Source organism: Phyllostomus hastatus, unplaced genomic scaffold (genome assembly GCF_019186645.2).
Source record: "Phyllostomus hastatus isolate PE091 unplaced genomic scaffold, TTU_PhHast_1.1 phas_contig_196, whole genome shotgun sequence".
NCBI classification, from domain to species: Eukaryota; Metazoa; Chordata; class Mammalia; order Chiroptera; family Phyllostomidae; genus Phyllostomus; species Phyllostomus hastatus.
The window spans coordinates 29,192,340-29,210,101 of record NW_025333709.1 but is presented as its reverse complement, the minus strand read 5'-3'; the positions used below and the strand labels follow the sequence as shown (position 1 = coordinate 29,210,101).

General features: G+C 44.9%; 1 protein-coding gene across 1 annotated transcript in view; it reads right to left on the bottom strand.

The window, feature by feature from the left end:
- Nucleotides 1-17,762, bottom strand: part of ATP10D (ATPase phospholipid transporting 10D (putative)) — a 78,432-nt gene that overhangs the window by 1,281 nt on the left and 59,389 nt on the right. The window contains exons 17-22 of the mRNA XM_045834374.1: nucleotides 15,492-15,568; nucleotides 14,341-14,466; nucleotides 11,595-11,795; nucleotides 7,950-8,030; nucleotides 6,612-6,716; nucleotides 2,652-2,839 (exon numbers count right to left, since the gene is read on the bottom strand). Coding sequence (XP_045690330.1) covers nucleotides 2,652-2,839; nucleotides 6,612-6,716; nucleotides 7,950-8,030; nucleotides 11,595-11,795; nucleotides 14,341-14,466; nucleotides 15,492-15,568 — 778 coding nt within the window. The remainder of the gene's footprint in view (nucleotides 1-2,651; nucleotides 2,840-6,611; nucleotides 6,717-7,949; nucleotides 8,031-11,594; nucleotides 11,796-14,340; nucleotides 14,467-15,491; nucleotides 15,569-17,762) is intronic.

Here is a 17,762-nt window from a genome sequence, read left to right as displayed (position 1 = left end):
TGCTGGCACACAGCGAGTTTTCAAAAAGCGTTAGCTATCAATGTCCTCTGGCTATTGTGACAAATCACCACAAACTTGTCCCAAGGCTGGCAACGTGTCTGGTGTTACAGCATTCTCAAGAACCGTGTGGATCGCCAATGTATGCCATGGGGATTATGCCCTTAGGTCAGAGGGTCTTCCACAGGTCCGTCCTGTATAATGCCATCTCCTCTCTTGGTGGCTGCAGAGATGGCAGAGGGGACCCAGGCGTCACACTCCTAATCTCCCCAGCACTGGCAGAAGGCCATGCTGCCATACTCTCAGCCTCCCTAGAGCACACTCCTAACAATCAATCTCTGGGTTTTGCAATTTTTGAAATCTGGGGAGTCTGAGGATTTCCTAAACCTAGTTCCTTTTGACTTCCTAGTTCTTTCATCATCTCTTTTCTCCTAACTTACCATAAACAAGGAGAAGAAACAGGGCCAGACCTTCATCACTTTGACTGGAAATCTCTTCAGCTAACTATCCAAGTTCATTGTTTTTGAGCTACATTTTCTGCCCCTGTATTGCCAAGATCCACTTAATCTCTAATTCCCGGTAACATGTTTTTAATTTCATTGTGTCCTCACCAGCAGTGCCTTTAACTTTCTCTCCCATGCTTCTCAACTTCCTTCTGAATCCTCACCGGCAAGAACTATAATGTCCCTATTTCTTCTACCTGCAGTCTGTTCAAGGGAGTCCAGTGTTTCTCTGTGATGTGTCTCAAAACCCTCCCCATCTCTGTCCATCACCCAGCTTCAAAGCCACACCCACATGTTTGGGTACTGAGACCCATGTATGTTTCCTATGGCTGTTGCAACAAATCACCACAAACTTCATGGCAGAACACAACACAATTTAATTCTCTCACAGTTCTGCAGGCCAGGGATTCTGAAAGCAGCTTCCCTGGGCTAAAATTAAGGTGTTGGAAGGCCCATGCTCCTTCTGGAGAATCCACTCCTTGCTTCTTCCAGCTCTGGGTGGCTGCACGCATTCCTTTATGGCTGAGAAAACGCTGCCTCTGCAGTCACAGTGCCTTCTCCTCTTCTGTTTGTGCAAATCTCCCTCTGCCTCTCTCTTATAAGGACACTTGTGACGACATTTAGGGCCCATGCAAGCAACACAGGATATTTTCCTTGTCTTGAGTCCCTTAACTTAGTCCCATCTGCAAAGACCTATTTTGCTAATAAGGTAACATTCAAAGGCTCCAGGAATTAGGGCACGGATATCTTTTAGGGCAGCAGTCCCAACCTCTTTGGCACCAGGGACTGGTTTCATGAAGACAATTTTCCCACGGGCCAGGGGTGGCAGGGGGAAGGGAGGCAGGAGGTGGAGCTCTCCCGCCGCTCACCTCCTGCCGTGCAGCCCGGCTCCTAACAAGCCACGAACTGGTCTGGTCCACAGCCCAGGCGCCGGGGACCCCTGTAGTAGGAAGTCATATTTTTTTTCAGTGTACCACAGCATTATATAGAATTGTACAGTTAATAATACTCTTAAAGGAATTTGGAAGGCTGTAACTTTGTTTCTTCATGAATTGTGCAAGTTCATCTTGTGTTTTTAATCTGAAAGCTGGTGATAACTATAAACACTATAAGAAGCCCCTCAGTTTGAGAGATATTGTTAAGAATACAGCTACGAGCACCGCAGAATAACTCGGGTGGATTTTCCTTAGTCCTTTCTTTCCAATGGGCTGGGTAGTAACAGTTCAGGCTTTGGGGGCCAGGGAGTTTCTGCTGAAAATACTCAGCTCTGCTGCAGAGCAAATGCAGCCACAGACAATAATTAATTAGTATCACTATGTTCCAATAAGGCTTTATTTACCAAAGGGTAGCAGTCCAGACCCACCTGTCAACCCGTTTCTCAGCCCTATCAGAGAATATGAAATCACCGTTTTGACTTTCATATCATCTTTAAAAATGTAGAACAACCATTTGCTACAGTGTTTTCAGCCAAACAGATAGATTCTATAAAACTGTGAAGAGGAAGAGAGCTCTCACAGTGCTTAAAGAATCTAGAGATTAAAAACCCATACATACATCTCAGGCATATCCATGCCGTGTTAGAAAACAGGTAAACCAAAATGGGAAGGATAACCAGAGAAGGAAGGACAGTTGTATAGTTTTAAGTGTTTATAGATTGTAGTTAACGGCTACTTGTTTCTCAGGACCCATTCTCTTTCTTCTTCCTTTTAGAAGTCCCCAGATGTCAGCCACTCAGGGCCTGTATACCAAGGTTGCAGTTAATAGGACATGAGCAATGATGTGTGCAGCTTCTGGGCTATGTTATGAGAGAGAAGACGGGGGAGGGGAGGGGAGGGGAGGGAGGGGAGGGGAGATGAATCTGCTCCTCTGTTTTCTGTCTTCCTCCCTCAGGCTGGTAGGGGTGGCAGGTAGGGGCACTGATGTGCTAAGGGTGAGTCTTCTTCAATCACGCAGATGAGGGCAACAAGGAGGAAGGTGGCAGAACAAAAAGAGAGGAAAGGATCTAGGTCCTTGGATGACCTTGAGAAGCAAAGCTGCCCTATTCTGTGGACTACTAAACTGGACGGTCTGTCCTCCATTCGTAGTAGTTGCCTGGAGAACTCTAAGCCTGTGATTTCTCTTACTCGCTTGATGACCAGACAAGCACCATACCTGGGCAGGAGAGCCACGCAGGTGGTGAGGACACAAACCAAGTAGAACACCGGGTCCAGCATGTGCTCCTGCATGATCCAGTAGGGGTTGGAGGGCGGGTTGCAAGTCACACACATGGCCCCAAAAGCCAAGGCGAAGAGAAAATAGGCCAGGATGCTGCCGGCGATGACCAGCACGTGGATCCAAGTCTGCAAGACAACAGCACCGGGCGGATGAACACTCGCACTGGCAGGGCACTGCGGCTGCGCTGCAGGGACCCCGTGTCCGAGCCGCGGGTGAACCTTGTCGGCCCAAATGCAAACACCCTGAACAGCTCAAACAAGGGCATCTTTCACGAAGAGCTCCCGTCACCGTTTAAATTCTGTAAAACTAAGTAAAACGCCCAAAGGTAACTCTGATGACTGATTTATTCTGCATTGTGAACCATGAAGTGTTTGGATTTTCTCCTTAATTTTTTTTCCATTTCGTCTCACCCATTCACTAGTCTGATTCTTCGTTAATGTAATACCTTCCGCCCGTGATCCTCAAACTTTCCCCCTTCACACGGTGGTAGACGTTACTGTTGCCCACCACTGTTCTCCCTCTTTCCACCAAATAAGCATTTGGGAGGATCGCACTTCCCCCACTCCCTTGAAAATAAGCGCGGCCACATGTCTTGCTGTGACCACTGAAAGGTAAACGGAAGGAACACATAGGCGCAAGTTTCAGGTTAGAAGCAAGGAAGAGCTGGTGTGTGAGTCTCTATGCTGTCTCCTTCTGTGTTGACTAAGAAGTTCCCCTTGGGGACGATTCCAGAGGTACAGCTACAAGGCTCAGCCTGGGCCTTTGAGCCACCCCCGCGGGACAATTGTTCTAGAACTGTCTACAACCTGGTTAACCTTACATAAGCGAGATGGAAGTGTCTGTGGATCACAGCTTACCCTCGCCGCCCTCACATTCATGGAGAGCCCGCAATGTTATTTTTCTTAATGTTTTTCTCTAAAATGGCTCACTATTTAATTAACTTTCTTTAGAAAAAATAAGCGGACGACTACCTTAAATGTAACATGCGTATTACCTGTCATAATAGTGCCGAGTCTGGTCTGTTTTTATTACACAGGGAAATTAGCAAAACTTGCTGTGATAAAACCTAGTAGCCCCAAGCAAACTCCCTCTTTGATGCAGTCCGAAGTGGGAAGAGCAAGATCACCGTCACGTCACGTAGCGTTCAGTGTCATTGAGTGCCGAGTACAAACAGCACGGCCCAAGGCACACTGCATGCCTTGGTGCTGTATGTCGTGCGTCTGGGGGGAGCACCGCCTTTATTCATCTTTCCTATCTCCCACCATTACACTTTTCAGACGAGAGCCGATTTTCTCCTTCATGCTTAACCTTGCGAAGTATCTCCCCATGACCAATATCTTCACAAGAGTCACATAGACTGCTCATTTTTTTTGTTGGTAAAATGTACGAACTGCTTAGAAAATCTGAGCTAGATCCTTAAGATCATCGTGCCTCTAAAACAGTGATGTCGTTTTCTTCCTTTCTCAAATGGCCTTCCTTTCCACTGAGCCTTTGGCAAGTGAGACAGCACCTTGGTGGAGGTGACACATTAGAATAAACTGATACAAGGAAGTTAAACTCAGGGAGACAGGGTCAAAACCATCACGGAGGCGGCAACGAGCTGTGAGCAAGAGGCGAAGGGAGACGGATTCGCAGTCTCAGCCTGGCGGACTCTTCCTGACAAGGCACCTCCGGAGGAGGCCCTGAGCGTGAGAGACAACTGACTATTGCGCCGGGGGAAACAATCATCAAAGCACTGCTTCTCCCTGGCACGAGAAGCGGCTCGTTAATGATGCACCCTTCACACAGCAGCCGGTTTTCCTTGGCACTCAGCTTCACTTCCCGTCTTGATGAGGACACCTGGCACGGTGCACAGTCTTGGCAAGCCACCCCTCCTCGGGCCGAGGCCAGTGACCAGAGCGAAGGGAATATAACTCTGTCACCACAGACTAGACGTGGAGCACAGTGAGGCAGGAGCAGAGAGAAAACGACTGGAGCCAATCAGAGCAGAGAACCGCCCTGACAAGCCTGTCCCCTAGTTTCTGCCCCCTGGGTCTCTGGACCACTCTGGTTTCTCAGGAGGTTTTAGTTTTGTTTTCCTGTGGCTGCTCAATATATTTTAAAATAACTTTTCTAATTGCTCAGTTAGCCAGAACAGACTGCTGTTGCTTATTAGCAGTGAACTCAAACTGACACACTTCACGTGTTAGATCCTTCAGCACACTCGTGAATGTCGGAATTGGTGACACTCCCTTTGGAACCAAAAGCAACTACACAACTGCTTAGCAATGAACTGAAGTAGATAAAACAATATCAGATACTTTAGTTCTAGAATTCCCTTTTTGCTCCTTCCCTGGTATTTGCAGACATTAATTTCGTACTACACTTTAGGCTCCTCAGCAGGTTACAAGCACAGTGAGGGATTCCAAAAATACTCAGCACTGCTTTACAAATCATTATAAATAATTTTGTAATAATAGCTCATGTAACACTTTATAACCTCATTCATCTATTTCCCGTTTGAAACACATCACTATCAGGACAGTACACAGACCCCAAACACTGGTTAGTCATTTAGTCACTCATTTACCTATTTGAGTGTTTTCTTGAGCACATACTGTATGCTGGTTTTGTCACAGATAATGGTGTACAGTGATGAACGAAATAAACACAAACTCTGCCCTCAAACAGATGGTAATGTAATGCAGAGGGGAAACATCAATCATCTTAAGTGAATAATTATAAATTACTACTAGAGCAATGAACAGAACAAGAGGATGATATGAGAAAACTGGAGAGTTAAAGAAAAGCTCTTGGGAGAAGTCGCATTTTTGCTAGGGGTCCAAGAAGGAACAAGAGTACTCCCAGCAGAGGACGGGGTAAATACGAAGGCTCTGATGTGGTACTGAGCTCAATGTATCTGAGAAACTGAAAGACAGTGGGTCCATCCTGTGAGTAAGTGGACATGAGGTTGGACAGAGAAGTAGAGGCATCACTGTATGAAGTCTCATAGGCCATCTTAGGGCTTTTAGATTGTATTACAAGTGCATTGGGAGCCCACTTAAGGATTTTATCCAAAGCAAAGCAAAAACATATGATTTATGTCTCAGAAGGATGATTCTGGCTATACTGTAGAGGGGGGCTGGAGGAGTCAAGGACTTGCAAAGATGGGAAGGTTAAAGAAGCGGTAGCAATAGTCTAGGAAGAGATGACAATGACATTGACGACAGCGGAGACAATGCCAATGGAAATGAGTGAGCAACATAAATAATCACAGCAGTAGTTTAGTCTCCAGAGGTGGGTGGGATGTGCTTCGTCTGCAAAGGCAGGCTGGCAGTAAAGCCCTCATTATCTAAATCCCACACACCAGCCTTCCTGCGGAGAGCCACCCCGCAATCGTTTTGATGAAAAGACTTAACTTCATCATTAAGTCAGCAACTAAGTTCAAAAAGACCTAGATTTAAGTCAATGGTAAATATTCTGGAGGAAGAAAAAGATACTTATTTTATATTATGAGAAAAGCATAAAACCATCCCTTACTAACTAAAGTCGGTATACCAGGACTGTGGCCTAATACCTCTTTTTCTTTTGCTTATAAGGCATCAGCTTGGGCTTGAAGAATGCTGGCCATCGAAAAGTAACTGTTCCTCCAGCCTGACTCGCCCTCCAAGGACCATGCGCCATGGACACCAAGCAGGTGTTCCCCACTTTCCCTGGCTGCGCACCCCCCTCCGCACCATGCCATCCACAATCAACAACTGACGAGCCACGGATCGCCCTTCTTCCGTGGAGTCATCACGCTTCCCACCACCACTTATCTTCTAGGCTTGAGGGGCTTAGCAGGGTCCCTGCTCACAGAAGACATTTCCCCAGGCACAAAGAGTTCCAAGCTACGGCAGAAGCAGGAAATCCACTCACCAAACTCTTGCTTTCAAGAACCAGGTGAAGGAGAATGATGAACAGAGCAGCGGTGTTCAGGGGGTTTCCGAACGTGAAGATGTCAACGTCCGAGCCCTGGTAGGTCTACAAAGAGAGGACGACAGGTGGTGATCTTGGAGAGCTGTGCACACTGAGTGGGGTGGGTATCGTCACTTTACTCTACAGCTCAGCTGAGCACCGAGAGTCCCTTTCACAGTGTTCCCAATAATGGTCATGTAGGATAAACTTGAACATTTCTAGAAAAGAGAGACCAACTTTCTCTTAGGCCATCTAATCTGTGAACTTTTCAGTTGGCATTTCTGTTTATTCTGAATCATAATTCATCTTCCCGGGAACTTTCACTCATACCTCGAGCTCTTTAAGGTGCAGAGAAGTATCAAATATGTTCCATTCAACAGAGCTGCACACCTCCAAACAGCTACCATGGCCAAGCTGAGTTCCTATCTCTGCTAAATAAATGTCCCCTTCTCCTCTACACTTATGTTATCGGCTCCTTAAATTATTCCCTACAGAGCTCAATTTTCTGATCTTTTAAAATTCTAGTCATTCTTTTCTGAATATACCTCAGATTGTCTTATCTATATTTCTCTCGAAAGGCAGTATATCCAGGATATTCTAGCTGGAAAAAAGTCAAGTCATGTATTTCAATAAAGAACAAAAGAATAGAAATTGTTAACTTCAAGACTATTATCTTTCTCATTTTCCATGTTGTCCTTTAGTTAACACGATCCGTGATCAAACTCATGCTTGTCCCAGGGACGGGTGTGGGCGGACGGGCAGCTGTGTCATGCTGTTTTGTGCTTGGTGTTGGCCTGAATGTTTAAATTAACATTGACCCATTTTTTGCTTAGTCACATTTCTTCCATTCTTTATCTGTAAAATAGCTTTTTAAGTTTTGAGGAGAATACTTTTAAGAGTTTAAATTTAATACTCTTAATGTCATCCTGGTAGAATTAGCCCAGCACTTACCAATAACAGACTTTATATTCTGACTTTGCCTCTCTGATTTTGGCTCATCTAATTATATTGCTGGACTTTCAGTTTTATTTAAATCAGTGACAAAAATTATTAAGCAGTACCTGACCAAAAGAGGCCTAAGAGGACTCAACTAGGCACTTCTTTCCAAATTTAATCCATTGTCTAACGTATGTTTTTGGGAGGAGGGAATATAATTTAGTCAGTTACTAATCAACTTGACTACATGAGCAATCTGTCCTAACATACCCATTCTATATGATATGATAACACCAGCTACAAAGTACAAAGAAACATCACCAATTCATTAATAGCAAATCCTCTGGGTGAACAAGGACTCACATAGTAAGGCACAAAGAAGCAGACCAGGCTCTGATAAAAGGCATCCAACAAGGTGATCCAGAAGGTGAGGGGTAAGTATGCCTGAAAATGAAGCAGATGGTAGGGAGGGCAAAAGATCAATATGGGTGAAGCAGAGTCAAGGAACAATATAAGCCAGTACCTCTCTTTGCTTCTCTGGAAGGAAACTCTCTTCCTTCACCTTTCACTCTCAGAACAGGCGGGATTTGTAAACAGTGGTGGATGAGTGCGGAGTGATACTCAACGAGGTAAGTTCACAGCTGAAAAATATCCCTGAAGGAACTCCTTTTACTTGTGTTGCTTTAATCATTGGATCAAACCTAAATGTACCTCCAATGGGGAGATCACTACTAACTTTCCGTTTCCTGTTGATCAGAAAATACTGTTCCAAAGATGCCTCCAACTTCACCTACTTCCCTCTGTCTCTTCACTCTAATTCACCACCAACTCCATGAATGACCAAACGGCCCCCTAACTTGCCTCTTTGCTTCCTCTCCCACCCTATTCCAACCTTCCCATAGCAGCCGGATTTTTTTTTTTCAAACTGTAAGTCAGGTCATACTACCTCTCTAAATAATGAGGTGACCTCTTCCTATTCCTGCAATCACCTCCCTCTGCATTTCCGGTACAATCTAAGTTCCTTCCCGTGGCCTTCAAGGTCCTGCACGACCTGCCCACTGGAGCCCTGCTCACCAGGTGACCCCTACAATCCTTACCCTCATTCACTGTGGTCCCACAACACAAAGTTCATTTTACTCCTCAGACATGCCAAATCCATTGTTTCCTTGAGCATTCGCCTGTGCTGTTTTCTCTGCCAGAAATTCTGCACCCTGGACGTCCCACATGACTGGTTTTTCCCTGTTCACATCCTAGCTCAAATATCACTTCCTCACAGAGGCAGCGCCAGACCAGTCTAACGGTGACGCCCACTTAATCATTTACCGCCATGGCACCCTCAGAAGTCTCTCATCACCATCAAACATCATCTTGGTTACCTAATGATTTTGAGTACTTGGCACATAGCAGGTACTCAACAAATATTTAGCAGATTAATAAACTCTTATGTAACTTTTCATGTGTTAAACTGCATCATACTGAAAGCTTACACGAAGAAGCAGACAGATCAAGGAAGACACTGGTCAGTCACAAGGGACTGAACAGTTTCCAAACAGAAGCCAACTTGGACTGAATAGCACTGTGTGTGCAGAAGGATTCTGAGGCTGCTGCATTCAGACCCAGTGGGGAGGACAGTGTGTTATGGTTTGTTAGCGATGTCTACTGTGGACAAAAATGGCATAGCATATCCCTGGGTCTTCTCTTTTCTTAACATGTTCTATGCAGTTAATAACCTTTTATTAATAGCCACATGCTGGGAATCTGCCTATTACCATGTATTATAAAACTGGCCAGCTCCACCGAACCAAGTGAGCAAAAGATGGATAATAGGAAACAATGACCTCAACTCTTCCCAGGATAAGGACCACACAATCTTCAGCTTATATGCATGGACTTTCAAAACACCAGCTACAAACATTCTGAAGGGCCCGCCTTCACCCCTCTTTCTCCAATGGACTTGGAATTTACCTTAGGCCTGGGGTGTAGGACACCCTTCATCAGTATCAACCATCTGAGTATATTCCTGCATCCTGGCCTTGAACTTTCAGTCAGACTGGACTCCTTTAGGAAAACCCCTTGTTGTTATTTGATTTGACTGGATTAGATCATTAAAAGACTATAAAGACTTCTTCTCCCCTGAAAGCTGAATGTGTGACGTCTCCTCTGGGTTGGCTGCTCCACAGAGCCCAAGGACATTAAATTTCTCTCCAGTCTGGAAAGGCAGATCAAGCTGGAATAAAGTTGGACTAACGAAAATAAACATATCATTTTAAATTTGGGGTTTCCTCAAATTTCTGGTTAATTATCGTGGTTAAAATATATCAATATTGGGAGCTAGAACTTTTACACATATTACCTTACTTAATCCTCACACCATCTCTATAACGTAAAAAAACTGAAGGGCAGGTAAGTTAAATAACTTACAAAGGTCACACACCACAGAAACAGAGTTTAAACTCAGGGTACATGTAACCCATGATTTCTAACATGTGCTGATCTATGTCACTGTTTTAAGAGCAGCAACAAAAGCCCAACACACAGGTGTCATGGGTGGGTCTCAGCACTGACTGTCCACTGCTTCGACAGGAAACCCTTCTTCCCAACCCTGTCCATGTGGTTCGGACCTAACGGGAATGGTGTATGTCCCAGGCCTGGTCCATGGGAAAACATTCTTTCCAGCCGCAGGGATAAACACAGGGAAAGGCATGGGACTCCCCCTTGGCCAGTGAATTATAACCGTAAATGAGGACATTTACAGTTGCATTAAGAGTAACAGTTTCTGTCACCATTATACCTGGATTTTGCAGTTATTTGAGCCAATTAATCCCCCTTTCTCATTAAGGCAATTTGAGCTGGTCTGTTGTCATTTGCAACTGATACAGTCTTGACTAACAGCATCCTCTTTTTAAGACTAGAATATCTGACTAGACTGACCTCTCAGCACTGTTCACATCTAAGTGTCTTTTAGCCTACTGGTCTACCTCAGGTGCTATGATTTTGACAGTGCACTTGTGAGAACACTTTGGATCTCTGGTACCGAATACCATGGTGTGTTGGGGTGGGGTGAGAGAGGGACACTGAAGATAGCATCAGTGTTCTTTCTGCAGCAAAGTGTTAACTGTAGACACCATGGGCTCAGGAGCTGGGCTCACCTGCACCATACACCAGCTCTGGGACTCGGCCAGGTTACTTAAGGTGCTTCCCTGTGCCTGACTTTCCTCATCTACAATGTGCATAATGAGAGCATCTATCTTGTACTTAAAACAGTGAATGGAATGCAGAAGGCACTACATAAATGCTTGTAAGTGCAATATTAATGTTGATTATTATTAATTTTGTAAACAATGAATTAGAAAGAAGAGTTTTATCACAGCGAACTCAATCGGCAATGACAATAAGGGCAGTGAGAGACGGGTGGAAATTGGGGGACAGCTGTAAGTGATATGTCACTAGACCAACAGGACTAGAAGATCAGTAAAGTGGGGGTAGGGCCATTATGGTCACTCTCCTGCTGTGCATGGCAGGAGAACCTGGAGGATTTAACTGGATCTGGAGCCAGACTGAGAAGTGTTCTGGCATGGACTCTGCCATTTTCTGTGGCATTTTCAGAAAAATTACTTAACCTTTAGAGGTTTGGATTTTTCATCTTAAGGAACAATGCCAGGTTCTCTCTCAGAGTATTTTGTGAGGTAAATGAGACAGAGATGTTTAGTAGTGTGCACAATAAAAGGCAGAGTGGAGTTTACTAAATACTAGATATTATTAGCTGTAAGGTCTAAACACTAGATTTGTTCTCGTACGAGTACTTAAGGTCTTTTATAATTTTACCTGTGTTCATCTCAGAAGTGAATAACAGTATCAGCCATGTTTTAGTAGAGATCTTCGGACAATTCAAATAGTTTTAAAAACAGTTCTGTAGGTACCCCAGTACTGGAGCTGGGCTCACTGACAAATGCCCGGACTCGGACGACGGATGGGTATCGGTCTCAGCAGCTCTGCTCTGGCACCTACCTCTGATTCCTGCCCGCTCTTGTAAAGTTCAGGCAGTTGCAGGAGGGTCTCTGCAGACACATCTTTCTCCAAAACGCCATAAATGACGGGAGGGGCAGATGTGAAGAGGAGGTTGAAGAAGATCAAAACCCAATAGTCAGTCATGGATGTTCCTGAAAACCCACAAAAGAACTGGTACCAGAAAAGGAGGTTCACATAGGCCTAGGAACACAAAGAGGAACATTCGCATCTTAGAGACAGCAATGCATGCTGGGACCCCACATCCGCACGCTGCCACTTTGAACTGCGTGATCTCAACCTCAGTGCAGTTTCCTTACTTACAGAATGGAAGACCGCATCTTACCATACAGCTTTATTTTTTTGTGGGGGGGATGATTTATTAAATTAGACACACGCACCACTTTCAGTGCTGGCACTATTTTAAGAGCTTTACAGAAAGTTCATTTAATCATCATAACAACTTGGGAATTATTCTTGTCCCCATGATACAGATGAAGAAACAGGCACAGAGAGAAACTGGCCCAAAGTTACCTGGCTAAAAGTGGCAGAGGCAGTTTCTAACTTCAGACATTTTGGCTGGAGATGGGGAGAACCTAGTCAGTGCCTGATATGCAGCAGACACACAACACCTGTTCATTCTCTTGCTTTTTGGGTTCACAATTATTTTTTAGTGATGAAACACAATAATACCAACAGGGGGGCAGCCATTCCAGTTTGCTTGGGAGTGAGGCGTTTCCTAGGATATGGGAATTCACTGCCAAAGCCAGGATAGCCCCAGGCAAAGCAGGTCAGTTGGTCACGCTGGAGGCTGGGAACTATACTCTGCATAGTTTCCTCCCACATTTTGTCTCAGACAAACTAAGTCCATGGAAGCAAAAGCTCTGTGCCCTCAAGCAATGAATGCCAGAGGAAAGGGCACCTGGACTTGCAAGGGGTCTTGTTTCAAGGCCTGGGATACTCCCTCTTGACGGTTTTATCTTTAGGCCATTTTCCTAACCTCTCTGAAGTTGGTTTCCTTGTCTGGAAAATAAGAATTATACTACCTCAGGGCCTAGTATCGAGATCAGGTTAGAAAGTACTCATGACCTCTAAAGTGGCTTCCAAATATTAAAATGCTGTTACCATCAGCATCACAGACACACTGGGACACCTTAGGACAGGGGCCACAACCTTGAGAACAGAGTTTCTCAGTCTGCAGTCCATGGGCGTGCAAAATGCCCCGCTCCTAAACAGGCATTCACTTCGGGTCCACGTGGTTTGGGACACTGTTCTGGGAGTGAATCCACAGTCCTCATCTCTATCGAAAGGTTGTTCAAGACCGAGGAACTCCAACGGCCCTGGTGGCTGCCCTCCTCTCCATAGTGCATAAGCACCCTTGGGCAAGGCAGGTAAGAGAAAGAACTGGGAGGGAGTCGGGGTGAAGGGCCAGCGAGGGTTACGGAGGATAAAGATCACATGGCCCTTGCCCCTTGCTGCACTCTCTGCTGGAAACACTCCCTCTCGCCAGGAGCAGGCGGCATCTCTTTCTAAAATTAGCGTTTCTCGACCCTTGGGTTTAATCTTCTGAGAAGGCAGAAAAATGTAAAGGCATTATAAAAACAAACAAACAAAGCCGGGGAGAGGAGCTTCTTTTCAAAAGTCATTGACCACTAAATCCTGGAATTTTACATGGGAAATCCCAGCTTTCCCCAGGATCACACACTCAGAGACATTATACATTTCACGAATTTTCATAAAGCATCAAGGTTTTATTAAACTTTGACTAAATGCACTAATTCTCATTAGTAAAGTACGGCGACCTTTCTAAAAAACTCATTATGCTTGAGGGAAAAAAGATGCACCTGCTGACAGACAGACAGATGACAGACACACGCATCTAAATCACACACATGATATCCAAAAGATGACTCACTAAAGTGACTTTTCCCTAAACGTGGCACTTCAGTGGAGTGATATAAATTTATGTTCACTACTAACACACGCTGCATCTGGAATTTAAAGACTAAGTATAAACTTGGTCTATAAGACATGACATATTTACATTACCGCCCCACCCAGAAGGGAGTTCAGTGAAGCAATCTAAGATCAACACGATTTTTTAGAAAAGAAACCAAAATTTAAGTGGCATGCCAAAGATTAGAAGCCAGAACATCTGATCAAATTTTACCCTTTTAGGAACTACATCATCAAAATAAAGTTCTTAATCATTAGGTAACTACAAAGCACAAACACACTTCACGGGCTTGCCAGAGCATCCCTGCATTGTGAACGCCAGCCAGCCACAGGCCAAGGCATCACACTGGGATTTCATCTGCATCTTCAACGTAACACAAGGGGCATCAATGTGGGGATAGCAGATTTTTTTTTGGTATCTCCTGTAAAATGGAAGCAAACCCTTTTCCTCTTTTCTGACAGGCAATATTAAACATTTCGTAGTCCCACTTGTCACAGCCTTTATAGGGAAGGTCAAAAATTAGATTTTAAATGAATCAGACAGGCCTTAATTGAATTTAAATGCACAGGGAATAGGACCTACTAGCAGATGGACAAGCCTAGCAATTTGCTGTCAGCGGCTGAAACATAGCACATTCCCAGATTCTTTCTGCTAAGACAGCAGGGGTGCTCCTCCTGGCTGCCCCCAGTGCATCCATGAGGAAAGAGAGCTTAGTGCAGGGCACTTGCTTTTCATCCTGTACACGCGCAGGATTGAAAGGTGGGAAGGGGTAAGTTCTCTGGAGCTACATACCACGTTCTTGTAGAAAAAGTAAAGAATCATGTTGGAAAGTCGTGTATAACACCAGTGCCCGTGGACAAGAAGGAGCTTGCTGAGATGTCTGAACTGAGAAACGGCAAAGTCACTGGCCATCACAGCCTGTGGAGGCAATGAAACGAGAGCGCCACTCTGAGCGATCAAATGTGTCATGGCACTCGCAGCGCCGTGACCTGACCATCACCAGGCTGATTCAACAAATACGTGGTTTAAACACTACATGCAGACCAAAAAAACCCAAAACCCACAAATACAAACAAACAAAAAACTCCATAAAAACAAAAACCCTTACAGAAGCCTTCACAATGGGGTGCTTGAGGCTCCTACTCAGCTTTCCAAAGTGGCCAAATGAAACAAGACTTCTCTCTGGTTACTACTCATGATGTAATTTCAACAAGTGCACTTTCCCTAGAAAGCAGCTCCCTTAGCAAGGATGGTGTGCATTCACTTCTCTTCAATGAAGGGAATATGAAAACTGCAGCCACAATTTTATGTAACTGTATAATGTGCCAGGTAAAGAGATCCTTGAATTTCTAATCTTTTGTACGGAGGTCATAATTTACAATTCTTGGGAAACCTGTCTCACATCCCACCTTCCTCTGACAGCATGTGCTCCATACACAGAAGGCAATCTTTTGGATAAGCTTCTATCTGAATGCTGTGCCCAAACACTATTGGGCACCCTCGCACCCACACACGTGTGCAAACAGGACTCGCCCACCACCCTCGTTCTCTCATCTTCTCCTGTCTCTCTCTCTCTTCATGATCTCTGGGTCTTTTATTTAAATCCTTAGAAGCTTTCCTCAGTTGCAAAAGTCACATCATTAATTCAGGGCATCTATCTATCTATCTATCTATCTATCTATCTATCTATCTATCTATGGTTTGATCTAGATTAGTTACATTTTTTCATCTGAACAAGTGAACCAGAGAACTAAAATTACCCAGGAAAATATCTTAATACTTATCCAGTAAATAATCAACAACTAAATGGAAAAAATTTATTTGTCTCCCATTCCTGGGCTAAGCACACAGACTCTATTAATACAATAGATTTTACCACAGAGATTGTTGCCTTGGATGGGCAGGTCAAGTTCATGGAATTTGGGTGCATCGCATCCACTCACCTGCATGCCTTCTTGACCAGAGATCCCTATCCCAATGTCTGCCACTTGTATCATGCTGACGTCATTGGCACCATCACCTTTATGGGACAGAAGAAAAGGGGAGAAGCATGTGAGGAGTAAAGAGATGATGCAAACACTGCAAATCAATACTGGCCACTCAAGCAAACACATTCTTCAAAGTTTATCTCATGCCTTCGGGCTGCCTGGGAGCCAGTGAAGCAGAAGTTGAATGTGGCATCCCACCACCGTCAGGATGAATCCCACATTCAGGACACCCGCACGATGCTTCACGCCATGGCGCCTTTCTGGGCCAATCTCCCCTTTCTCCACGCCACCCAGGCTGCTCTCCATTTTCTAGACACAACCTGCGTCTTCCAGCCACCGCGAGCGCGGCTTCACTATTCTTATACCACTATCCTCATCGCCGCCAGCCCAGGACTTCAACTGCTCTAGCTCTCAGCTCAGATGTCACTTCCTCTGGGAGATCCTTCTCATATTCCCTTTAGATCAGATGCCCCTTCCTTAGGCTCCACCCGCAACCCCTCCATGTATGCTCTCCTACCTTTCACATGATATTATGCTTGCTACAGATTTCTTGGTCTCTCCAACACACTGGAAGCTTCTTAAGAGGAGCTGTTATAGTCTGTTGGTAATGAACATTTGTTGCTCCCAAATGTCTACCAACCATTCACTTGGTTTCTGGGAAGAGTATGTTGATTTTCCTTGGGGACTCTGAGTTCATGTGGTCTGTGAAGGCAAACTCTCACCCCCAGATTTAGGATGGACAACTGACCCAATCCTGGACAATTAGCATCATCTGTTAATTGGCCTCAGTGATCGGTTCAGATATAGGCACATGCCTCAGCTTAACTGATACAATCGACAGGTCGAGGGGTTCTAGCCTCAGGAGTATCTGGATCCAGCAGCTTGACCAATTCATTCATTGATAATGTTCATTCAGGGAAATGGTTGAACAAAATTCCACCCTAATGCTGATACTTTACTCCAAAAACTTAAAAAGAGGTGCTGTCTTTTCACTCGGGCTGGTATAATAGGATAGGATGCAAACCTGGGAATTTTTGGTGGCTCTATCAGCACCTTGAGGGGAGGAGCCACCGTGGACTGAGAACAATCCAGGTGAAAGCAGAAGCTGGAAGACATGGCTGAGTTCTCCCTTGCTCAGCTCTAAACAGCGGGGTGCCTCAGAGCTCAAACTCACACTATCTCTTTTCCCATGTATGCTCATTGTTGGTGACTCATCTACTATCAAGGCTTTAAATATCATCACTGGACTTAGGATTCCCAATTTTATACTTCTAGCCTTTGCATCCAGCTGCACACCTGACATCACTGCTTAGACATCCGATGGATTTTTCAAACATAACATGTGTAAAACCCATCTCCTGACTCTATCTCAGTACATGGCAGCTCCTTCCTCTCTATCCTTCAGGACAAAACCGTGTTGTCCCCCTTACTTCCTGCTATCATACAGCATATCAAATTCATCAGCAAACGTCACCACTCTTTCCTCGGACCATGTCCATTACATGACCATGTCCCACCACCTCCTCCACTTCCGTCTGGGCGCAGGCCACCATCATCTCTTGCCTCCATTATTCCAACAGCCTCTCAGCTGGTCTCCTTACTCACGTCTTTGTCCCCCAACAGTTACTCTTAACACAGCAGACATGTGATCCTTTTAAACTTAAGGCAGATCATGTCCTTCCCCTCCTCGAAGTCCTCCAGTGACTCACTATCTCTTCATATAAAAGCCAAAAACTTCTAACGGTCTCCAAGAACCTACATGGTCTGGCCCCTGCCGCCTCTCTGTCCTTGACTAACCTGCAGAAAATGCTTCCCTTCCTTCAACCTGCTTTGGCCTCAAACACACCAAGCATGGACCATGACCTTCGCTTTCACCGTCTCCTCCTGCAGGGATGTTCTTCCCTACAGGTCTCACAGGTCTCGCTCATCATTTCCTTCAAGTCTTCCTTCTCACACAGGCTTACCAGCAATATTCCAAGTAGCAGCCCCTGCTCGCTCCCCTGATGTTCTACATCTACAGGCGCTGCTTTATTTTTCAGTAGTATTTGTCACTATCTGATCTTACACATTTATGCTTAAGAAAAGGTGCTTTGTCAGTTGCACATATTTTTATTCCATTGCCTAGAAAAATGCCTGGCACAATGAAGGCACTCCGTAACTATCTGTTCTATAGATGAACCAATGAATTGTTCATGCTCCTGAATTAAGCTTTCCTGAAGCTTTTCT